Source organism: Podarcis melisellensis, assembly GCF_964234715.1.
Source record: "Podarcis melisellensis genome assembly, chromosome: 18".
Taxonomy (NCBI): Eukaryota; Metazoa; Chordata; class Lepidosauria; order Squamata; family Lacertidae; genus Podarcis; species Podarcis melisellensis.
Window position 1 is genome coordinate 3,255,835 of NC_138536.1, and position 16,290 is coordinate 3,272,124.

The 16,290-nt window shown below is 49.0% G+C and overlaps 2 protein-coding genes across 2 annotated transcripts in view; one reads left to right on the forward strand and one right to left on the reverse strand.

Annotated features, from left to right (window-relative positions):
- Window positions 1-16,290, forward strand: part of GAMT (guanidinoacetate N-methyltransferase) — a 230,483-nt gene that overhangs the window by 108,347 nt on the left and 105,846 nt on the right. The gene's annotated exons all lie outside the window — the stretch shown is intronic.
- Window positions 1-16,290, reverse strand: part of APC2 (APC regulator of WNT signaling pathway 2) — a 56,193-nt gene that overhangs the window by 25,119 nt on the left and 14,784 nt on the right. The window contains exons 2-6 of the mRNA XM_081895333.1: window positions 8,525-8,683; window positions 6,994-7,084; window positions 5,816-6,005; window positions 3,404-3,512; window positions 1,470-1,583 (exon numbers count right to left, since the gene is read on the reverse strand). Of these exons, the coding sequence (XP_081751459.1) occupies window positions 1,470-1,583; window positions 3,404-3,512; window positions 5,816-6,005; window positions 6,994-7,084; window positions 8,525-8,683 (663 nt within the window). The remainder of the gene's footprint in view (window positions 1-1,469; window positions 1,584-3,403; window positions 3,513-5,815; window positions 6,006-6,993; window positions 7,085-8,524; window positions 8,684-16,290) is intronic.

The following is a 16,290-nucleotide window of genomic DNA, read 5'->3' on the forward strand; positions in this document are numbered from 1 at the left end:
GGCTCTGAATCTCAGGGTTGGGGGTTTGAATCCTGCGCTGGGAGAAAGATTCCTGCATTGCAGGGGTTTGGACTGGATCCTTTCCAACTCTATATTGCCTAACTCAAATCCCCCTGGTCTAATATCCCTAGTGCTACAAAACCCTAAAAGCGCCTGGACTAAAATGGTTTATCAAAAACTTCACTCTTGTGGTTTATCACCACAACAGCTACTTACTTGGATTTTAGTAAAGCAAACAGTCTAATTTGTCGGCGCCAAAATGATCTCTAGGGACGCGGGTGGCACTGTGGGTTAAACCACAGAGCCTAGGACTTGCCGATCAGAAGGTCGGCGGTTTGAATCCCCGCAATGACGGGGTGAGCTCCCGTCGCTCGGTCCCTGCTCCTGCCAACCTGGCAGTTCGAAAGCACGTCAAAGTGCAAGTAGATAAATAGGTACCGCTCCAGCAGGAAGGTAAACGGCGTTTCCGTGTGCTGCTCTGGTTCACCAGAAGTGGCTTAGTCCTGCTGGCCACATGACCTGGAAGCTGTACACCAGCTCCCTTGGCCAATAAAGCAAGATGAGTGCCGCAACCCCAGAGTTGGCCACGACTGGACCTAATGGTCAGGGGTCCCTTTACCTTTTACCTTTAAATGATATTGAGCGTCAGAACAACTTGGCCACAATAAGGACATTTTGCCCATCGTATGACTGTTTTCCACCTTCCCATTTCGACTCTCTGGCACCCTCTCTGCATAATCTAGCAATTCCAAAATATAGATGTGCCTTTACTCTTGCGAGATTGAATGTCTTGCCCTCGGCTGGACTTGAGGGACGATTCCAAAAGATCCCACACGGAAAACGTCCCTGTGGAGACGGCAGTCCCGAATCAGTGGCACATGCCCTTCTGGCTTGCACTCATTATAAAGACTTGAGGAATGAGATTATCACCCCTCTTTTATCGTCCATTCCGGGTCGCCCAGCCACTGCCCCAGGGTCCTCTCTCCAGGCAGATCCAGATGAGCAGGTGACAGCAAAGGTGGCAAGGTTTTTCACTGGGGCAATCAAAATAAGATCCACTATTTGACTATGGATTCAAAACCCTAAAATGCATTTTATATAATTGACTTTTTATTTCTATTCTTTGTATATCGTACAGTGGTACCTCGGGTTACATACGCTTCAGGTTACATACGATTCAGGTTACAGACTCCGCTAACCCAGAAATAGTGCTTCAGGTTAAGAACTTTGCTTCAGGATGAGAACTGAAATCGTGCGGCGACAGCAGGAGGCCCCATTAGCTAAAGTGGTGCTTTAGGTTAAGAACAGTTTCAGGTTAAGTACGGACCTCTGGAACGAATTAAGTACTTAACCCGAGGTACCACTGTATTGTTGTTTTATCGCTATGGCTGATGGCTGATCCAAATAAAGATTCACTCATTCATTCAATTAATCCAACTCTATAATTCTACGATTTTTATGATCCTCACCTGGGCTCTTTGTACCATTTCGTCTGTCGTCCCAAAACGCTCCTCCATGAGGGTGCGGATGTGTTGGGCTTCGAATTCGAGCTGTTGGCGGATCAGGTCCATCTGCATCGAAAACTTGACAGCGGCACGGGAAGAGGCCGGGTTAAAAATGCAAACTCCTGTGTGTTTGAGTTGGCAAACCCACCCTTGGAAAGACTGGTTTATGGTGCAACTGGGAAAATTAATGAGCAGACGCTTAAGACTAAACAGACTAAAATGGTGCCTTGCTGCTCGAACAGGACTGTTGGATCAGCGTGTGGTGATTTAAGGAGAGCCTTACAAAGTTCACACAGAAATATAACAATGTTTGGTTTAACCTGCCTGCAGAAACAACTTGGAGGTTATTAAGAAGAAAAATGATAACAACAAGAAGATTTGAAGATGGGATTTGTGAATATCAAAAGCAGCAGAAATGAGAGATGATTGGACCCTCACTGAGCTCGGAACATGGGAACCCCCAACAAAATTTGGCAAAATATTTGGACTACATAATATGTCTTGGTATAATTTGGAATAATTCATGTGATATGATTGGATTGTTAAATGGAAAACTTAATAAAAATTATTACTAAAAAAACAAACCAAAAAAACACAAACTCCATCTGTGCACTGTCCCTCTCCCTGAACAATTCCATAATTTTTAGAGAGGTGGATTCCGGACATTTGCATTTGCTTGCAAAACACCCCCAATCGAAGAATATTCCGATTTCCCACCCCTGTCAGGTTTCGCCGACGCTGCTCATTTGGAGTTGCCGCCAACGGAGTTTTACTCAGAGTAGACCCCGTGGAAATGGCTACGCCTCAGTGAATCATGCCCGTCAATTTCGATGGATCCGTTCTGAGTAGGACTTGCACTGCACGCAACCTTTCCTTTGCCAATTCTTTTTTTAAAAAAATGGCTGAGACGGTTAAAAAAAACCCCCTCTGAATTTGTCTGAGAGAATCTTCTAGATTATTGCTTCCCCCCCAAAAAAGATTCCTGGACACCATCGTTTCTTGAGAGTGCTGGGAATTGTAGCTCAGTGAGTGGGGGAACTACAGTTCCCAGATTCGTTTTAAAAAACAACCTTAAAACATTGCATCAAGCAGTGTTAAAGCAATAAAGTGTTAGACAATGGACTTTTGTCTTAACATAATCAAAGACTCGGGGTTTTGTAGGATTGTTTCAGGCCTTCTCAAAATAAACAGATTGATTGATTGATTGAATTCACCCAGCCCTAAAATAGCCCGGGAGATGTCAAGAAATGTTACCCTATTTTTCCGTGTATAAGATGCCCCGCAATAGAAGATGACCCCTATTTTTCGAGCCCCAAATTAAGAAATAATGAACTGCAATGTTCCACGTATAAGATGACCCCCAATTTTAAACTTATAGTCTTATACGTGGAAAAATACAGTACCGTATTTTTTGCTCTATAAGACTCACTTTTCCCCTCCTAAAAAGTAAGGGGAAATGTGTATGCGTCTTACGGAGCGAATGCAGGCTGCGCAGCTATCCCAGAAGCCAGAACAGCAAGAGGGATTGCTGCTTTCGCTGCGCAGAAATCCCTCTTGCTGTTCTGGCTTCTGAGATTCAGAATATTTTTTTCCTTGTTTTCCTCCTCCAAAAACTAGGTGCGTCTTGTGGTCTGGTGCGTCTTATAGAGCGAAAAATACGGTCATTAGACACAAACCGGCATATTTAGGACACAAAGAGAGAGTATTACAAGCCCGATTAGGCCAAAGCTTTGTATTTGTGCAATGTTCTTCATTCCAGCTCCTCTATCCGCAGAATCTCTCTCCCCGCAAGCAGAGACACCAGGGACTAGGAACTTGAGAAGAGCTTTGCACTAACCTTGGTCCCGCAAACCCCTGGTATGCCAAGAGGGGGGGGGGCGTGGGTTTCCGGAACTTACCGTCTCCACGTGAGGGAGCTCATCCAGCCTTTTGGAGAGGCTTTGGAGTTGAGTGTAGTACCACAATTTTTCCTTCTCCTCTTTTTCAATCTCACTCAGGAGAAAACATCTGGGAGAGAGGAAAGGGGAAGTGAGTAAAGCACAGTGGGAGGGCGTCAGTCAGAAAAGGAAGGCATTTGACACCCCCCCCCAAAAAAGAATCCTGGGAACTGTGGTTTGTTAAGGGCGCCGGGAATTGCAGCGCCGGGTGCGGGAAAACTACAGTTCCCAACATTCTTTTTTCGGGGGGAGCTTTAAATGTACGGTGTGGACGTAGAATCATAGAATAGAATCATAGAATCCTAGAGCTGGAAGAGACCACAAGGGCCATCGAGTCCAACCCCCTGCCAAGCAGGAAACACCATCAGAGCACTCCTGACATATGGTTGTCAGGCCTCTGCTTAAAGACCCCCAAAGAAGGAGACTCCACCACACTCCTTGGCAGCAAATTCCACTGTCGAACAGCTCTTACTGTCAGGAAGTTCTTCCTAATGTTTAGGTGGAATCTTCTTTCTTGTAGTTGGGATCCATTGCTCCGTGTCCGCTTCTCTGGAGCAGCAGAAAACAACCTTTCTCCCTCCTCTATGTGACATCCTTTTATATATTTGAACATGGCTATCATATCACCCCTTAACCTCCTCTTCTCCAGGCTAAACATGCCCAGCTCCCTTAGCCCTTCCTCATAAGGCATCGTTTCCAGGCCTTTGACCATTTTGGCTGCCCTCCTCTGGACACCTTCCAGTTTGTCCGTGTCCTTCTTGAACTGTGGTGCCCAGAACTGGACACAGTACTCCAGGTGAGGTCTGACCAGAGCAGAATACAGTGGCACTATTACTTCCCTTGATCTAGATGCTATACTCCTATTGATGCAGCCCAGAATTGCATTGGCTTTTTTAGCTGCCGCGTCACACTGTTGGCTCATGTCAAGTTTGTGGTCAAGTTTGTGGACGTCTCTACCTTGCAGTTAGCTAAATCGAAAGCTGGCCTAGAACATAATGGCACACTTTCAGTTAGGTACTGCATGCAGAGGACGTGCTATGCCACCAAGCTGTTCTCCATCCCTTACAATTAAAGCAAGGTGCTAGCCCTCATTGCTATATACAGTGGGACCTTGGTTCTCAAACGCCTTGGTTCCCAAATGCTGAAAACCCAGAAGTAAGTGTTCCGGTTTTCGAACGTTTTTCGGAAGCCGAACGTCCGATGTGGTTGTCAGCTATTGTTTCCGGGGCGCCTGCACCAATCAGAAGCCGCGCCTTGGTTTCCGAACATTTCGGAAGTCAAACGGACTTCCGGAACAGATTAAGTTTGGCACTTTGGTTTTTGCTATTTATTTTGCGTTTTTGTTTCGGAGGCTTTTTCGGTTCCTTGGTTTTTGTGACTGTGGGGAACCGAGTTCAGCTACTGACTGATGGATTGTGTGACTGTGGAAATGGATAAAAGCCCCCCCTCCAAACAATGACTATCATCAGTGCAGGTATGAAAAGTATTTAATTTTAATTTTTATCATCTACAGTACAGTCTTATTTATTTTATAGAACAGCACTTTGATTATTGCTTTCATTTTATGGATCGATGGTCTTGTTAGATAGTAAAAGTCATGTTAAATTGCCGTTTTAGGGGTTGTTTTCAAAAGTCCGGAATAGATTAATCCGTTTTGCTTTACTTTCTATGGGCAAGCGTGCCTTGGTTTTGGAACGCTTTGGTTTTGGAACGGATTCAGTTTGAGAACCAAGGTCCCACTGCATTTATTTATTTCTTGAATTTATATACCGCCCTATACTTCTCTGTGTGTGTGTGTGTGTGTGTGTGTGTGTGTGTGTTATTCACAGAATAAAATCAAGATAGGTAAAGGTAAAGGGACCCCTGACCATTAGGTCCAGTCGTGGCCGACTCTGGGGTTGCGGCGCTCATCTCGCTTTACTGGCCGAGGGAGCCGGCGTACAGCTTCCGGGTCATGTGGCCAGCAGGACTAAGCTGCTTCTGGTGAACCAGAGCAGCGCACGGAAACACTGTTTACCTTCCCGCCAGAGCGGTACCTATTTATCTACTTGCACTTTTGAACTGCTAGGTTGGCAGGAGCAGGGACCGAGCGATGGGAGCTCACCCCATCGCAGGGATTCAAACCGCCGACCTTCTGATTGGCAAGTCCTAGGCTCTGTGGTTTAACCCACAGCGTCACCCGCGTCCCTAAAACCACAAAATGCATAATAAAAAAATATAAACAACCCTCCCCCTGCTCAATGGCAAGGTTATGATCTCAAAAGGGGAGGCTGGTTCAGACCGCATTAGTGGATGGGGAAAAAAAGAGAAATTAACTGAGACAGGGGCGCTTTGGCTTGCTGACTCCAATGGTGACCTCATCGCCGCCCTCACCTCTCTCTGTCGAGCTCCTCCAGCAGTCGGATCGTGGCCCGGCTGAGGTCCAACATGCTGTCCTTTCTCTGTAGGGAGCCTGGGTGAGCAGGGCTGCCTTCGGGGCTGTGATCCTGGCTTATGGGTTCGGGGAGAAGAGCCGGCGGGTGGAATTTGAGGTTGTACAAACTGCTGATGTCCATCTGCAGGGCTGGAGCAAAAGGTAAAGGTAAAGGACCCCTGGACGGTTAAGTCCGGTCAAAGGCGACTATGGAGTTGCGGCGCTCATCTCGCTTTCAGGCCGAGGGAGCCGGCGTTTGTCCGCAGACAGCTTTCCGGGTCATGTGGCCAGCAGGACTAAACCGCTTCTAGTGCACGATGGAAACCAGAGTGCACGGAAACTGCGTTTAGCTTCCCGCCGGAGCGGTACCTATTTATCTACTTGCACTGGCGTGCTTTCGAACTGCTAGGTTGGCAGGAGCAGGGACCGAGCAACGGGAGCTCATTCCGTCGCGGGGATTCGAACCGCCGACCTTCTGATCGGCAAGTCCAGGAGGCTCAGTGCAGAAGAGGGGGGTGACAGTCACTATTTATCCATTTCTATTGAATGCAAAGCCTGACCTTTTTCCTTACAAAGGCGAACACACACTGTTCAAAACTGCCTCTGCAGCCTTGAGAACTAGAAGCCCGATTTAAAGGTAAACGTACCCCTGACCACTAGGTCCAATCGTGGCCGACTCTGGGGCTGCGGCGCTCATCTCGCTTTATTGGCCAAGGGAGCCGGCGTACAGATTCCGGGTCATGTGGCCAGCATGACGAAGCCGCTTCTGGCGAACTAGAGCAGCGCATGAAAACGCTGTTTACCTTCCCGCCGGAGTGGTACCTGTTTATCTACTTGCACTGGCTTGCTTTCGAACTGCTAGGTTGGCAGGAGCAGGGACAGAGCAACGGGAACTCACCCCGTCGTTGCGGGGATTCGAACCGCCGACCTTCTGATCGGCAAGCCCTAGGCTCTGTGGTTTAGACCACAGCGCCACCCGCGTCCCAAGGCATAAATAAATTATTATTATTAAATGGAGAGGCGAACTGTGGAGGGAACCCACCGCCTGGGCTAATCGTTGTTTTAGGGACCCTGCTTGGGAGTGACACCCACCCCAAAATGCACAAAGATCTCCTCTCGGATTGTGACTTCCACCCACCTTTTAGTTGGTCCAGGACTTCCATCTGACCCGACGAAACCATCATCTTGGCCTCCTGTTCCAGTTTTCCCTGGAGGTGCTTCAAGACTTCCTGGAACGGACAAAAAATGAGAGAGACAGAAAATGGATTGAATGCCTCATTGCAAAGAGATGGAGCGAACGTTCTTTCACATGTGGTGGACCGGGTAAAAGAGTATTGGGAAATAATTCATAATGAATTGAAAAAAATGTTTCCCAAAAGAAAGCAGGGTCCTTTTGGTTGGGGATGATTCAGGTGGAAATTCCTAGGTGTCCCATCTTTCTCAGCATACCTGTCAACTTACAGATTTGAAAATAAGGGACCAGCAGCCTTGAAAATAAGGGACCAGCAGCCTTGAAAATAAGGGACCTGCAGCCTTGAAAATAAGGGACCTGCAGCTTCACCTGTTCCAGGCACTCCTGTCTTCCTGTCCTCCTGCAGTCTGGTCAAACTCATGCTGGTAGCTTCGAGAACACTGTCCAACCAATTTTGTAACCAGAGGTTCAACTGACTAGAATCTGAATCACATGCACCACAAGGACTATGCAGCCTCAACTTAAGATGGCTCCCCGGCCTGGCTTTGCACTGCAAAGTTTGCAGCAGCACGTGCAACAAAATGGCGTCCAGCATTCAAAAACCCTCTCAGCTTGTATTAACTAGCCACACACAAGGCATGCAAGCTCCACCCCCCAGTCGTCCTCAGACTCCTTATTGGGTGAGCAACACAGCCAAGCAACACAGTTGGAGCCTCCCTCCTCCCTGGCCGACAGGGAGGGAGGGAGAGGAGCTGCTTCCTTTGAAATTTAAGGGACATCATTTAAGGGACATCCATCAATAAGGGACAGCAGCGGGACATGGCGCTGGAATAAGGGACTGTCCCTTCAAATAAGGGACACTTGACAGCTATGTTTCTCAGCGAGATCTGTTCCTTTTCTTACAATAAAGCAAGATTCTAGTCCTCATTGATCTAAGTTAAATAGTAGTAGGATCTGAATTGAACGGGAATCTGTCCATCTAACTCAGGATTGGACCTGGATTGGACCTTTTGCATGCCAGGCAGATGTCCTACCTGCGAGCTCCTCTCCTCTCTTTAAAATAAATCAACATTCTAGTCCTCATTGATCTGAGGCTGAGGGCTATTGATAATAATTTGAACACAAGGCTAAATTAGGACTTAAATTAAATAGGAATCTGTCCCTCTATCTCAGGATTAAACCTGGAACAGTCCGCATGCCAAGCAGATACACTACCTGCGAGATCTGCTCCTGTCCTTAAATTAAAGCAAGGTCCTAGTCCTCATTGACCTGAGTTAAATAGGCATAGGATCTGAATTGAACAGGAATCTGTCCATCTATCTCAGGATTGGACCTGGATTGATCCTTCTGCATGCCAGGCAGATGTCTTACCCGCGAGCTCCTCTCCTCTCTTTAAAATAAAGCAAGATTCTAGCCCTCATTGATCTGAGGCTGACGGCTGTTGCTAATACACTGAACATGAGCCTCCCTTTCTCACCTTCATATCCGAAGTCTCATTTTCCAGCTTGGACAGGTGGTTGGAGTTGTCCTCTAGCTCTCTCCGCAGGTGGGTGTTCTCTGTCTTCAAGGCCTCCACCTGCCGGACCAGCTGGTCGTAGGAAGCGATGGACGTCGACATCTTCAGCTCCTCCGTCAACTGCAAAGGGGCAGAAAGGGGCAGGTGAGGGGGCTTTGTTATCGTGCACCAGGAATAATAATAATAATAATTTATTATTTATACCCCGTCCATCTGGCTGAGTTTCCCCAGCCACTCTGGGCGGCTCCCAATCAAGTGTTAAAAACAATACAGCATCAAATATTAAAAGCTTCCCTAAACAGGGCTGCCTTCAGATGTCTTTTAAAGATAGGATAGCTGCTTATTTCCTTCACATCTGACGGGAGGGTGTTCCACAGCGCGGGCGCCACCACCGAGAAGGCCCTCTGCCTGGTTCCCTGTAACCTTAATTCTCGCAATGAGGGAACCGCCTTCAGTGCTGAATCTCAGTGTCCGGGCAGAATGATGTGGGTGGAGACGCTCCTTCAGGTATACTGGACCGAGGCCGTTTAGGGCTTTCAAGGTCAGCACCAACACTTTGAATTGTGCTCAGAAATGTCCTGGGAGCCAACATAGGTCTTTCAAGACCGGTGTTATGTGGTCTCAGCGGCTGCTCCCAGTCCCCAGTCTGGCTGCCACATTCTGGATTACTTGTGGTTTCCAGGTCACCTTCAAAGGCAGCCCCACGTAGAGCGCATGGCAGTAGTCCAAGCGGGAGATAACCAGAGCATGCACCACTCTGGCCAGACAGTCTGTGGGCAGGGAGGGTCTCATCCTGCATACCAGATGGAGCTGCCCTGGACACAGAATTGACCTGCGCCTCCATGGACAGCTGTGAGTCCAAAATGACCCCCAGGCTGCGCACCTGGTCCTTCAGGGGCACAGTCACCGCTGAAAACACAAGCACGGACATTCCCTGTGTCCAGGATGTTTGCAGGTCGTACACAGAAACCTGGCAAACATCTCTGCGATTCCCTACGGCCCTTTCATCGCGACGGGCCTAACTCTGATAACAAGTGCTGGGAATGTGAGCCACAAAATCAGACTTTTGGAAGAGACGCCCAAGGGCGAAACATTGTCACTCATCGTGCACAAACCCTCTTGGAATAATAATAATAATAATAATAATAATAATAATAATAATAATAATTTGTTATTTATACCCCGCCCACCTGGCTGGGTTTCCCCAGCCACTCTGAACAGATCCCAACAGAACATTTAAAAAGTGATAAAACATCAAACGTCGAAAACTTCCCTAAACAGGGCTGCCTTCAGATGTCTTCTAAAAGTCAGATAGTTGCTTATTTCCTTGACATCTGACGGGTGGGTGCCACCACCGAGAAGGCCTGAGATACCATGTGCTCCCCTCGCCTGGTTTAGTCGGCCATTGGAAGCCGTTTTCCGGGATTGTGGCTGCTTCCGGGAGCCCCCCCACCAGAGGTACCGCCCCTCCCCTTACACCTGAGGCAGGACTGGGAAGACCCCTACCCAAATCTGTCAGTCAAATGGTCAAATGGTCGGCCACACTGATTAACAGCACAAGATTCCTATTTCCTTTTCGCTCAGAACCATGAGGACTAGCGTCTTGGGTTCTATTTGTGGGGAGGAGACCCCGCCTCATTTGAAGAGCACGTAACCTGCCTTCAAAATGGCCCAGGGGTGACCCCCTCCCCATCGTAGCATCTCCAGAAAGGGGGCTCGGGAATAGCCTGGGAAACTACCGTATTTTTTGCTCTATAAGACTCACTTTTCCCCTCCTAAAAAGTAAGGGGAAATGTGTGTGCGTCTTATGGAGCGAATGCAGGCTGCGCAGCTATCCCAGAAGCCAGAACAGCAAGAGGGATTGCTGCTTTCGCTGCACAGCGATCCCTCTTGCTGTTCTGGCTTCTGAGATTCAGAATATTTTTTTCCTTGTTTTCCTCCTCCAAAAACTAGGTGCGTCTCGTGGTCTGGTGCATCTTATAGAGCGGAAAATACGGTACTGCCAGTCAGAGCAGCCAGGTGGGACTGTGGGTCTGACTCAAAGTGGGGCAGCGCCCCATTTTTCCTATTGGGAGCCCCTGTCTTCATACACAGGGAAAGCCCCTAACTCCCTGAGGGTCTGAAACCCATTGGCTCCCCTCACCTGCAAATATAACCCAGCGACTGTTTGTTGCAAGCTCTTCGGCAGTAGGCTCACCCATCTCGGACCCTGAGTCCCAAGCCCAAGACTTAGGGGTGGCCCCCTGGCAATGTCGCCTGGGCCATGCCCCATGCCAAAGACACACAGAGACGCAGAACCCACTCCTCCCCTCGTGCCCAGCCCAGTTCTTTCTCTTCCTCGCCCCTCCCTCCCTTCGCTAATCTCTGGAGACGGAGGTTAATTGGGACAGGGAAGGTAGGAGAAGAGAGACAGAGTCTATGCAATAATTTGCACCCAGTCTGCCGGGCTGAATCCTGCAAGCTGCATGCACAATCTTTTTGTTGTTTAGTCCTGTCCGCCTCTTTGTGACCCCCTGGACCAGAGCACGCCAGGCCCTCCTGTCTTACACTGCCTCCCGCAGTTTGGTCAAACTCATGCTGGTCCCTTCGAGAACACTGTCCCCCCATCTCGTCCTCTGTCGTCCCCTTCTCCTTGCGCCCTCCATCTTTCCCAACATCAGGGTCTTTTCCAGGGAGTCTTCTCTTCTCCTGAGGGGGCCAAAGTCTCGGAGCCTCAGCTTCAGGATCTGTCCTTCCAGTGAGCGCTCAGGGCTGATTTCCCTCAGAATGGAGAGGTTTGATCTTCTTGCAGTCCATGGGACTCTCAAGAGTCTCCTCCAGCACCAGAATTCAAAAGCATCCATTCTTCGGCGATCAGCCTTCTTGATGGTCCAGCTCTCACTTCCATACATCACTCCTGGGGAAACCAGAGCTTTTACTATACGGACCTTTGTTGGCAAGGTGATGCCTCTGCTTTTTGTCTTATAAATCTATTTGAAAATTAAAGGCACATTCTCCCAACCTGGAGATTTAAGCCTGCTCCCTGCCATCACCTGGAGACCAGGTTAGCGCAGGTAGGTTCGCAAACCCCTCAGCTGCTCTCTTCTCCCTTTTTCTAAATCGGCGTCCCCACAGATCATTGGCCACAGTCGTTTTTTTACAAAGAACGGAGCCCCCTTTTGTCTCTTTCTGGCCCACCCAACTCGGTCTTCCTTTCATCGCTTTGTCTCCCTGCCTCTCTCAGAGCGGACTCCGTTCCGCTGCTTTCTCTTTCTTTCTCTCCCCATTTCTGGGGGCTCCTCGCTGCCTTTGTGGCCTCCCCACCGCCCCCCTTTTTTCTCCATCTTCCCCACAACTCTTTCTTCCCCACAAGCACACCTGGGGTCTCTTGGAACACCCCCCCTTCCCCCCCAAATCTCCCTGAGGTTATTCTTACGGAAAAGGAGAATCACGGAGAACATCAAACGGAGGAAACAGAGAGAATGAAAACCCCTTACTCACATAATGCCAGCCGGGTCCCCGTGGGACCCCAACCTCTGACCTCAGGCTCTCAATTTCTGCAAATTCCTCCACTCCTCGGTTCCACAGCCCCCTTGGGGGTCTTCTCGGGGGTTCCTGTGGGCTTGGGGTCCCCGCAGGCATGCAACGTCCCCATTTCTTCTTAAGGAAAGAAATTGTTTTAGACGGAGGGCATTATCCGTGGTTTAAATGCGAGGGGACATACAGGAGAGCTGTTTGTCTCCGTCGTGGGGTCCCTCGCCTGCCAGTGACACGTCACGTGGTGGGTGTATTGAACCAAATAGCTGTGAGAAGAACACCCCCCCCCGGTTTCTCCAATTGCCACCCCGCAATCTCAGCACAAACCGTACAAGGCAGGGCCGATTTGCCCAGCTGAGCTCCTTCCATCGCTTTCAGAGCGTGTCAATAACACAGGCTTTTCGGCTCCTGGATTGATAACGATCTATTATAATTACAATGATGTAACTCGTATACAGAGTTAGATCACGCAGCATCCGTCCAGGCCTTTAGATCTGGAGTTTGCTTCCTAGCCTTACTGGGAAACAGTGGCGTAGCAGGGAGCTGGGGACCCGGGCGCAAAATTCGGAGGGGAGCAACCAGGCATCCCAGGCTACCCCGTTGTCTATTTTCAGGGGAAAGTCCTGGATTTACAGAAGCTGTCCCAGTTTCTGGTTTGATCCCGCAACGTCCTGCTTTTCCTTAAAGGTAAAGGGACCCCTGACCATTAGGTCCAGTCATGGCCGACTCTGGGGTTGTGGCGCTCATCTCGCTTTACTGGCCGAGGGAGCCGGCGTACAGCTTCTGGCTCATGTGGCCAGCATGACCGAGCCACTTCTGGCGAACCAGAGCAGCGCACGGAAACACTGTTTACCTTCCCGCCGGAGTGGTACCGATTGATCTACTTGCACTGGTGTGCTTTCAAACGGCTAGGTGGGCAGGAGCAGGGACCGAGCAACGGGAGCTCACCCCATCATCGCGGGGATTTGAACCGCCGACCTTCTGATCGGCAATCCCTAGGCTCAGTGGTTTAACCCACAGCACCACCCACATCCCTTAGGACGTCCCTATTTTCATTGGGGAAATGTTGGAGGGGATGGAGTTACGCAACCCCAGAGCCAAGGAGACAAGTATCTATACAACCTTTAGAAGACATACAGTTAATCGGGATATGCAGAAGGTATTAAAAATGAATTTAAGGAACCACGGAAAGAAGGGGAAGGAACTCAAGCTTTGAAACGTCAGGATGAGTGCGAAATGTATAAATCTGAAAAAGCATTGTTAAAAATAAATAAATCAGAAACCAGGGCAGCTTCTGTGAATCTGAGACTGTCCTTGGAAAACAGGGACCGAATTGTTGGCCTTCCTCAGAGCAGGCCCGTCGGGAATGAATGCCTGAGGCTCCTTCGTTTCAATGGATCTACTCTGAGGAGGACACAGCTAGGAGATGGCACTCGCGGTCAACAGAGTCCAGATTGTGGGCCTTTCCCCCCCGGGCAGCGACGACGATTTATCTGTGTGAGGATTTCTGAGGGAGAAGGGAGCTGAAGCGAAGGCTGTGGCAGCTGCTCTCCGCAAACCAGCGGCCGGGGTGGGGATCCGCGGCTGCCCACCTCGCGTCTCTAAACCCACAGATCCATGTGCTTCTGCCCAGGGCCCAGCCAGCACATGGCAGCGCTGTCACACGCGTGTGTGGGCATCAGAAGCTGATTCTCCCGAGCTGAGCAGCGGCAGCTACACACACGTTTGAGCACGTGCTCCTAGAGGGAAATCTCAGGACCACCTCGTGCCTGGTCCATCGAGCCCCATGCTGTCTGCACTGGCTGGCAGAAGCTTGCCAGAGTTTTGCATGGGGGGGGGGGCGCGTCCCAAACCCTACTTGGAGACGCCAGGAATCTAACCTGCCACCTTCTGTACAGATGGAGGCCTTGGCCCCCAGCGACGGCCCTTCCCGCAGAAGTCAAGTTGCTAGTCCTCAAGGAGAACTGTCCTCAAGAAGTTAAGTTGCTAGTCCTCAAGAACCACCGTCGCATGACTGATAGCAAGTGAGATGGGAAAACGCCTGTGTGGAATAGACTGTGTGGAAACAAGAATATTAACTAAAGGATTTGCTTTTTCGAAGATATGGAAAGAAAATGAAAGACTCTCTAAGATGACACACTTAACTTATGAGACAGACTAAGTTGCGAACTCAGCTTAGACATCAAGGTTTCCATATGAACCAACCCGGACCCTGAGATCATCTTCTAAGGCCCTCCTTTGTGTGCCGCCTCCTTGAGAGATCCGGAGGGTGGCAACACGAGAACGGGGCCTTCTCTGCAGTGGCTCCCCGTCTGTGGAATGCTCTCCCCAGGGAGGTTCGCCTGCTGCCTTCATTATACAGGCAAAAACGTTCCTTTTTAACCAGGCCTTTGGTTGCTCCGATTTACATCCTATTCCCTTGTAAAATGTGTTTTTTTTAGGGGGGGAGGCTACTGGGTTGTTGCTTTTATTTTTACTATGCATTCTGTAGTTTGATATCTTGATTTTATTCTGTGAACTGCTCTGAGACCCCCAGGTATAGGATAACAACAACAACAACAACAACAACAACAACAACAACAACAATAATAATGTTTAGTCATTTAGTTGTGTCTGCCTCTTCATGACCCCCTGGACCAGAGCACGCCAGGCACTCCTGTCTTCCACTGCCTCCTGCAGTTTGGTCAAACTCATGCTGGTAGCTTCGAGAACACTGTCCCACCGTCTCGTCCTCTGTCGTCCCCTTCTCCTTGCGCCCTCCATCTTTTGCAACATCAGGGTCTTTTCCAGGGAGTCTTCTCTTCTCATGAGGTGGCCAAAGTATAGGAGCCTCAGCTTCAGGATCTGTCCTTCCAGTGAGCTCTCCGGGCTGGTTTCCTTCAGAATGGAGAGGTTGGATCTTCTTGCAGTCCATGGGACTCTCCAGAGCCTCCTCCAGCACCAGAATTCAAAAGCATCCATTCTTTGGCGATCAGCCTTCTTGATGGTCCAGCTCTCACTTCCATACATCACTATGCGTAATGCTGGCGGTCAACAAAAGAGGTTCAAAGACTCTCTCAAGGCAAATCTTTAAAAAAATGTAGTACATTTTACCAGGCACTCCTGTCTTCCACTGTCTTCTCCATCTTTCCCAACATCAGGGTCTTTATGGTCCAGCCTTTTTGATGGTCCAGCTCTCACTTCCATACATCACTACTGGGAAAAACCATAGCTTGAACTATACAGACCTTTGTTGGCAAGGTGATGTCTCTGCTTTTTAAGATGCTGTCTAGGTTTGTCATTGCTTTTCTCCCAAGAAGCAGGCGTCTTTTAATTTCGTGACTGCTGTCTCCATCTGCAGTGATCATGGAGCCCAAGAAAGTAAAATCTCTCACTGCCTCAATTTCTTCCCCTTCTATTTGCCAGGAGGTGATGGGCCCAGTGCTATTATTATTATTATTATTATTATTATTATTATTATTATTATTATGTGCCTCTGCCCCAGATTTCCAGATGTATCTCACTGAGCCCAAGTTCTGCGATTCCACCTTCTCAAATGAAGCCTTTCTGTTTAAGACCAGGCTCTTCTCCACACCGGAAAGGCCGCAAACAGAGCCTGTAGCTAAAAAACCCAATGCAATTCTGGGCTGCATCTATAGGAGTATAGCATCTAGATCAAGGAAAGTACCGTATTTTTCGCTCTATAAGACGCACCAGACCATAAGACGCACCTGGTTTTTGTAGGAGGAAAACAAGGGAAAAAAATTCTGAATCTCAGAAGCCAGAACAGCAAGAGGGATCGCTGCGCAGTGAAAGCAGCAATCCCTCTTCCTTTTATGGCTTCTGGAATAGCTGCGCAGCCTGCATTCACTCCATAAGACACACACACATTTCCCCTTACTTTTTAGGAGGGAAAAAGTGAGTCATAGAGCAAAAAATACGGTAATAGTGCCACTGTATTCTGCTCTGGTCAGACCTCACCTGGAGTACTGTGTCCAGTTCTGGGCACCACAGTTCAAGAAGGACACTGACAAACTGGAACGTGTCCAGAGGAGGGCAACCCAAATGGTCAAAGGCCTGGAAACGATGTCTTATGAGGAACGGCTAAGGGAGCTGGGCATGTTTAGCCTGGAGAAGAGGAGGTGAAGGGGTGATATGATAGCCATGTTCAAATATATCAAAGGATGTCACATAGAGGAGGGAGAAAGGTTGTTTTCTGCTGCTCCAGAGAA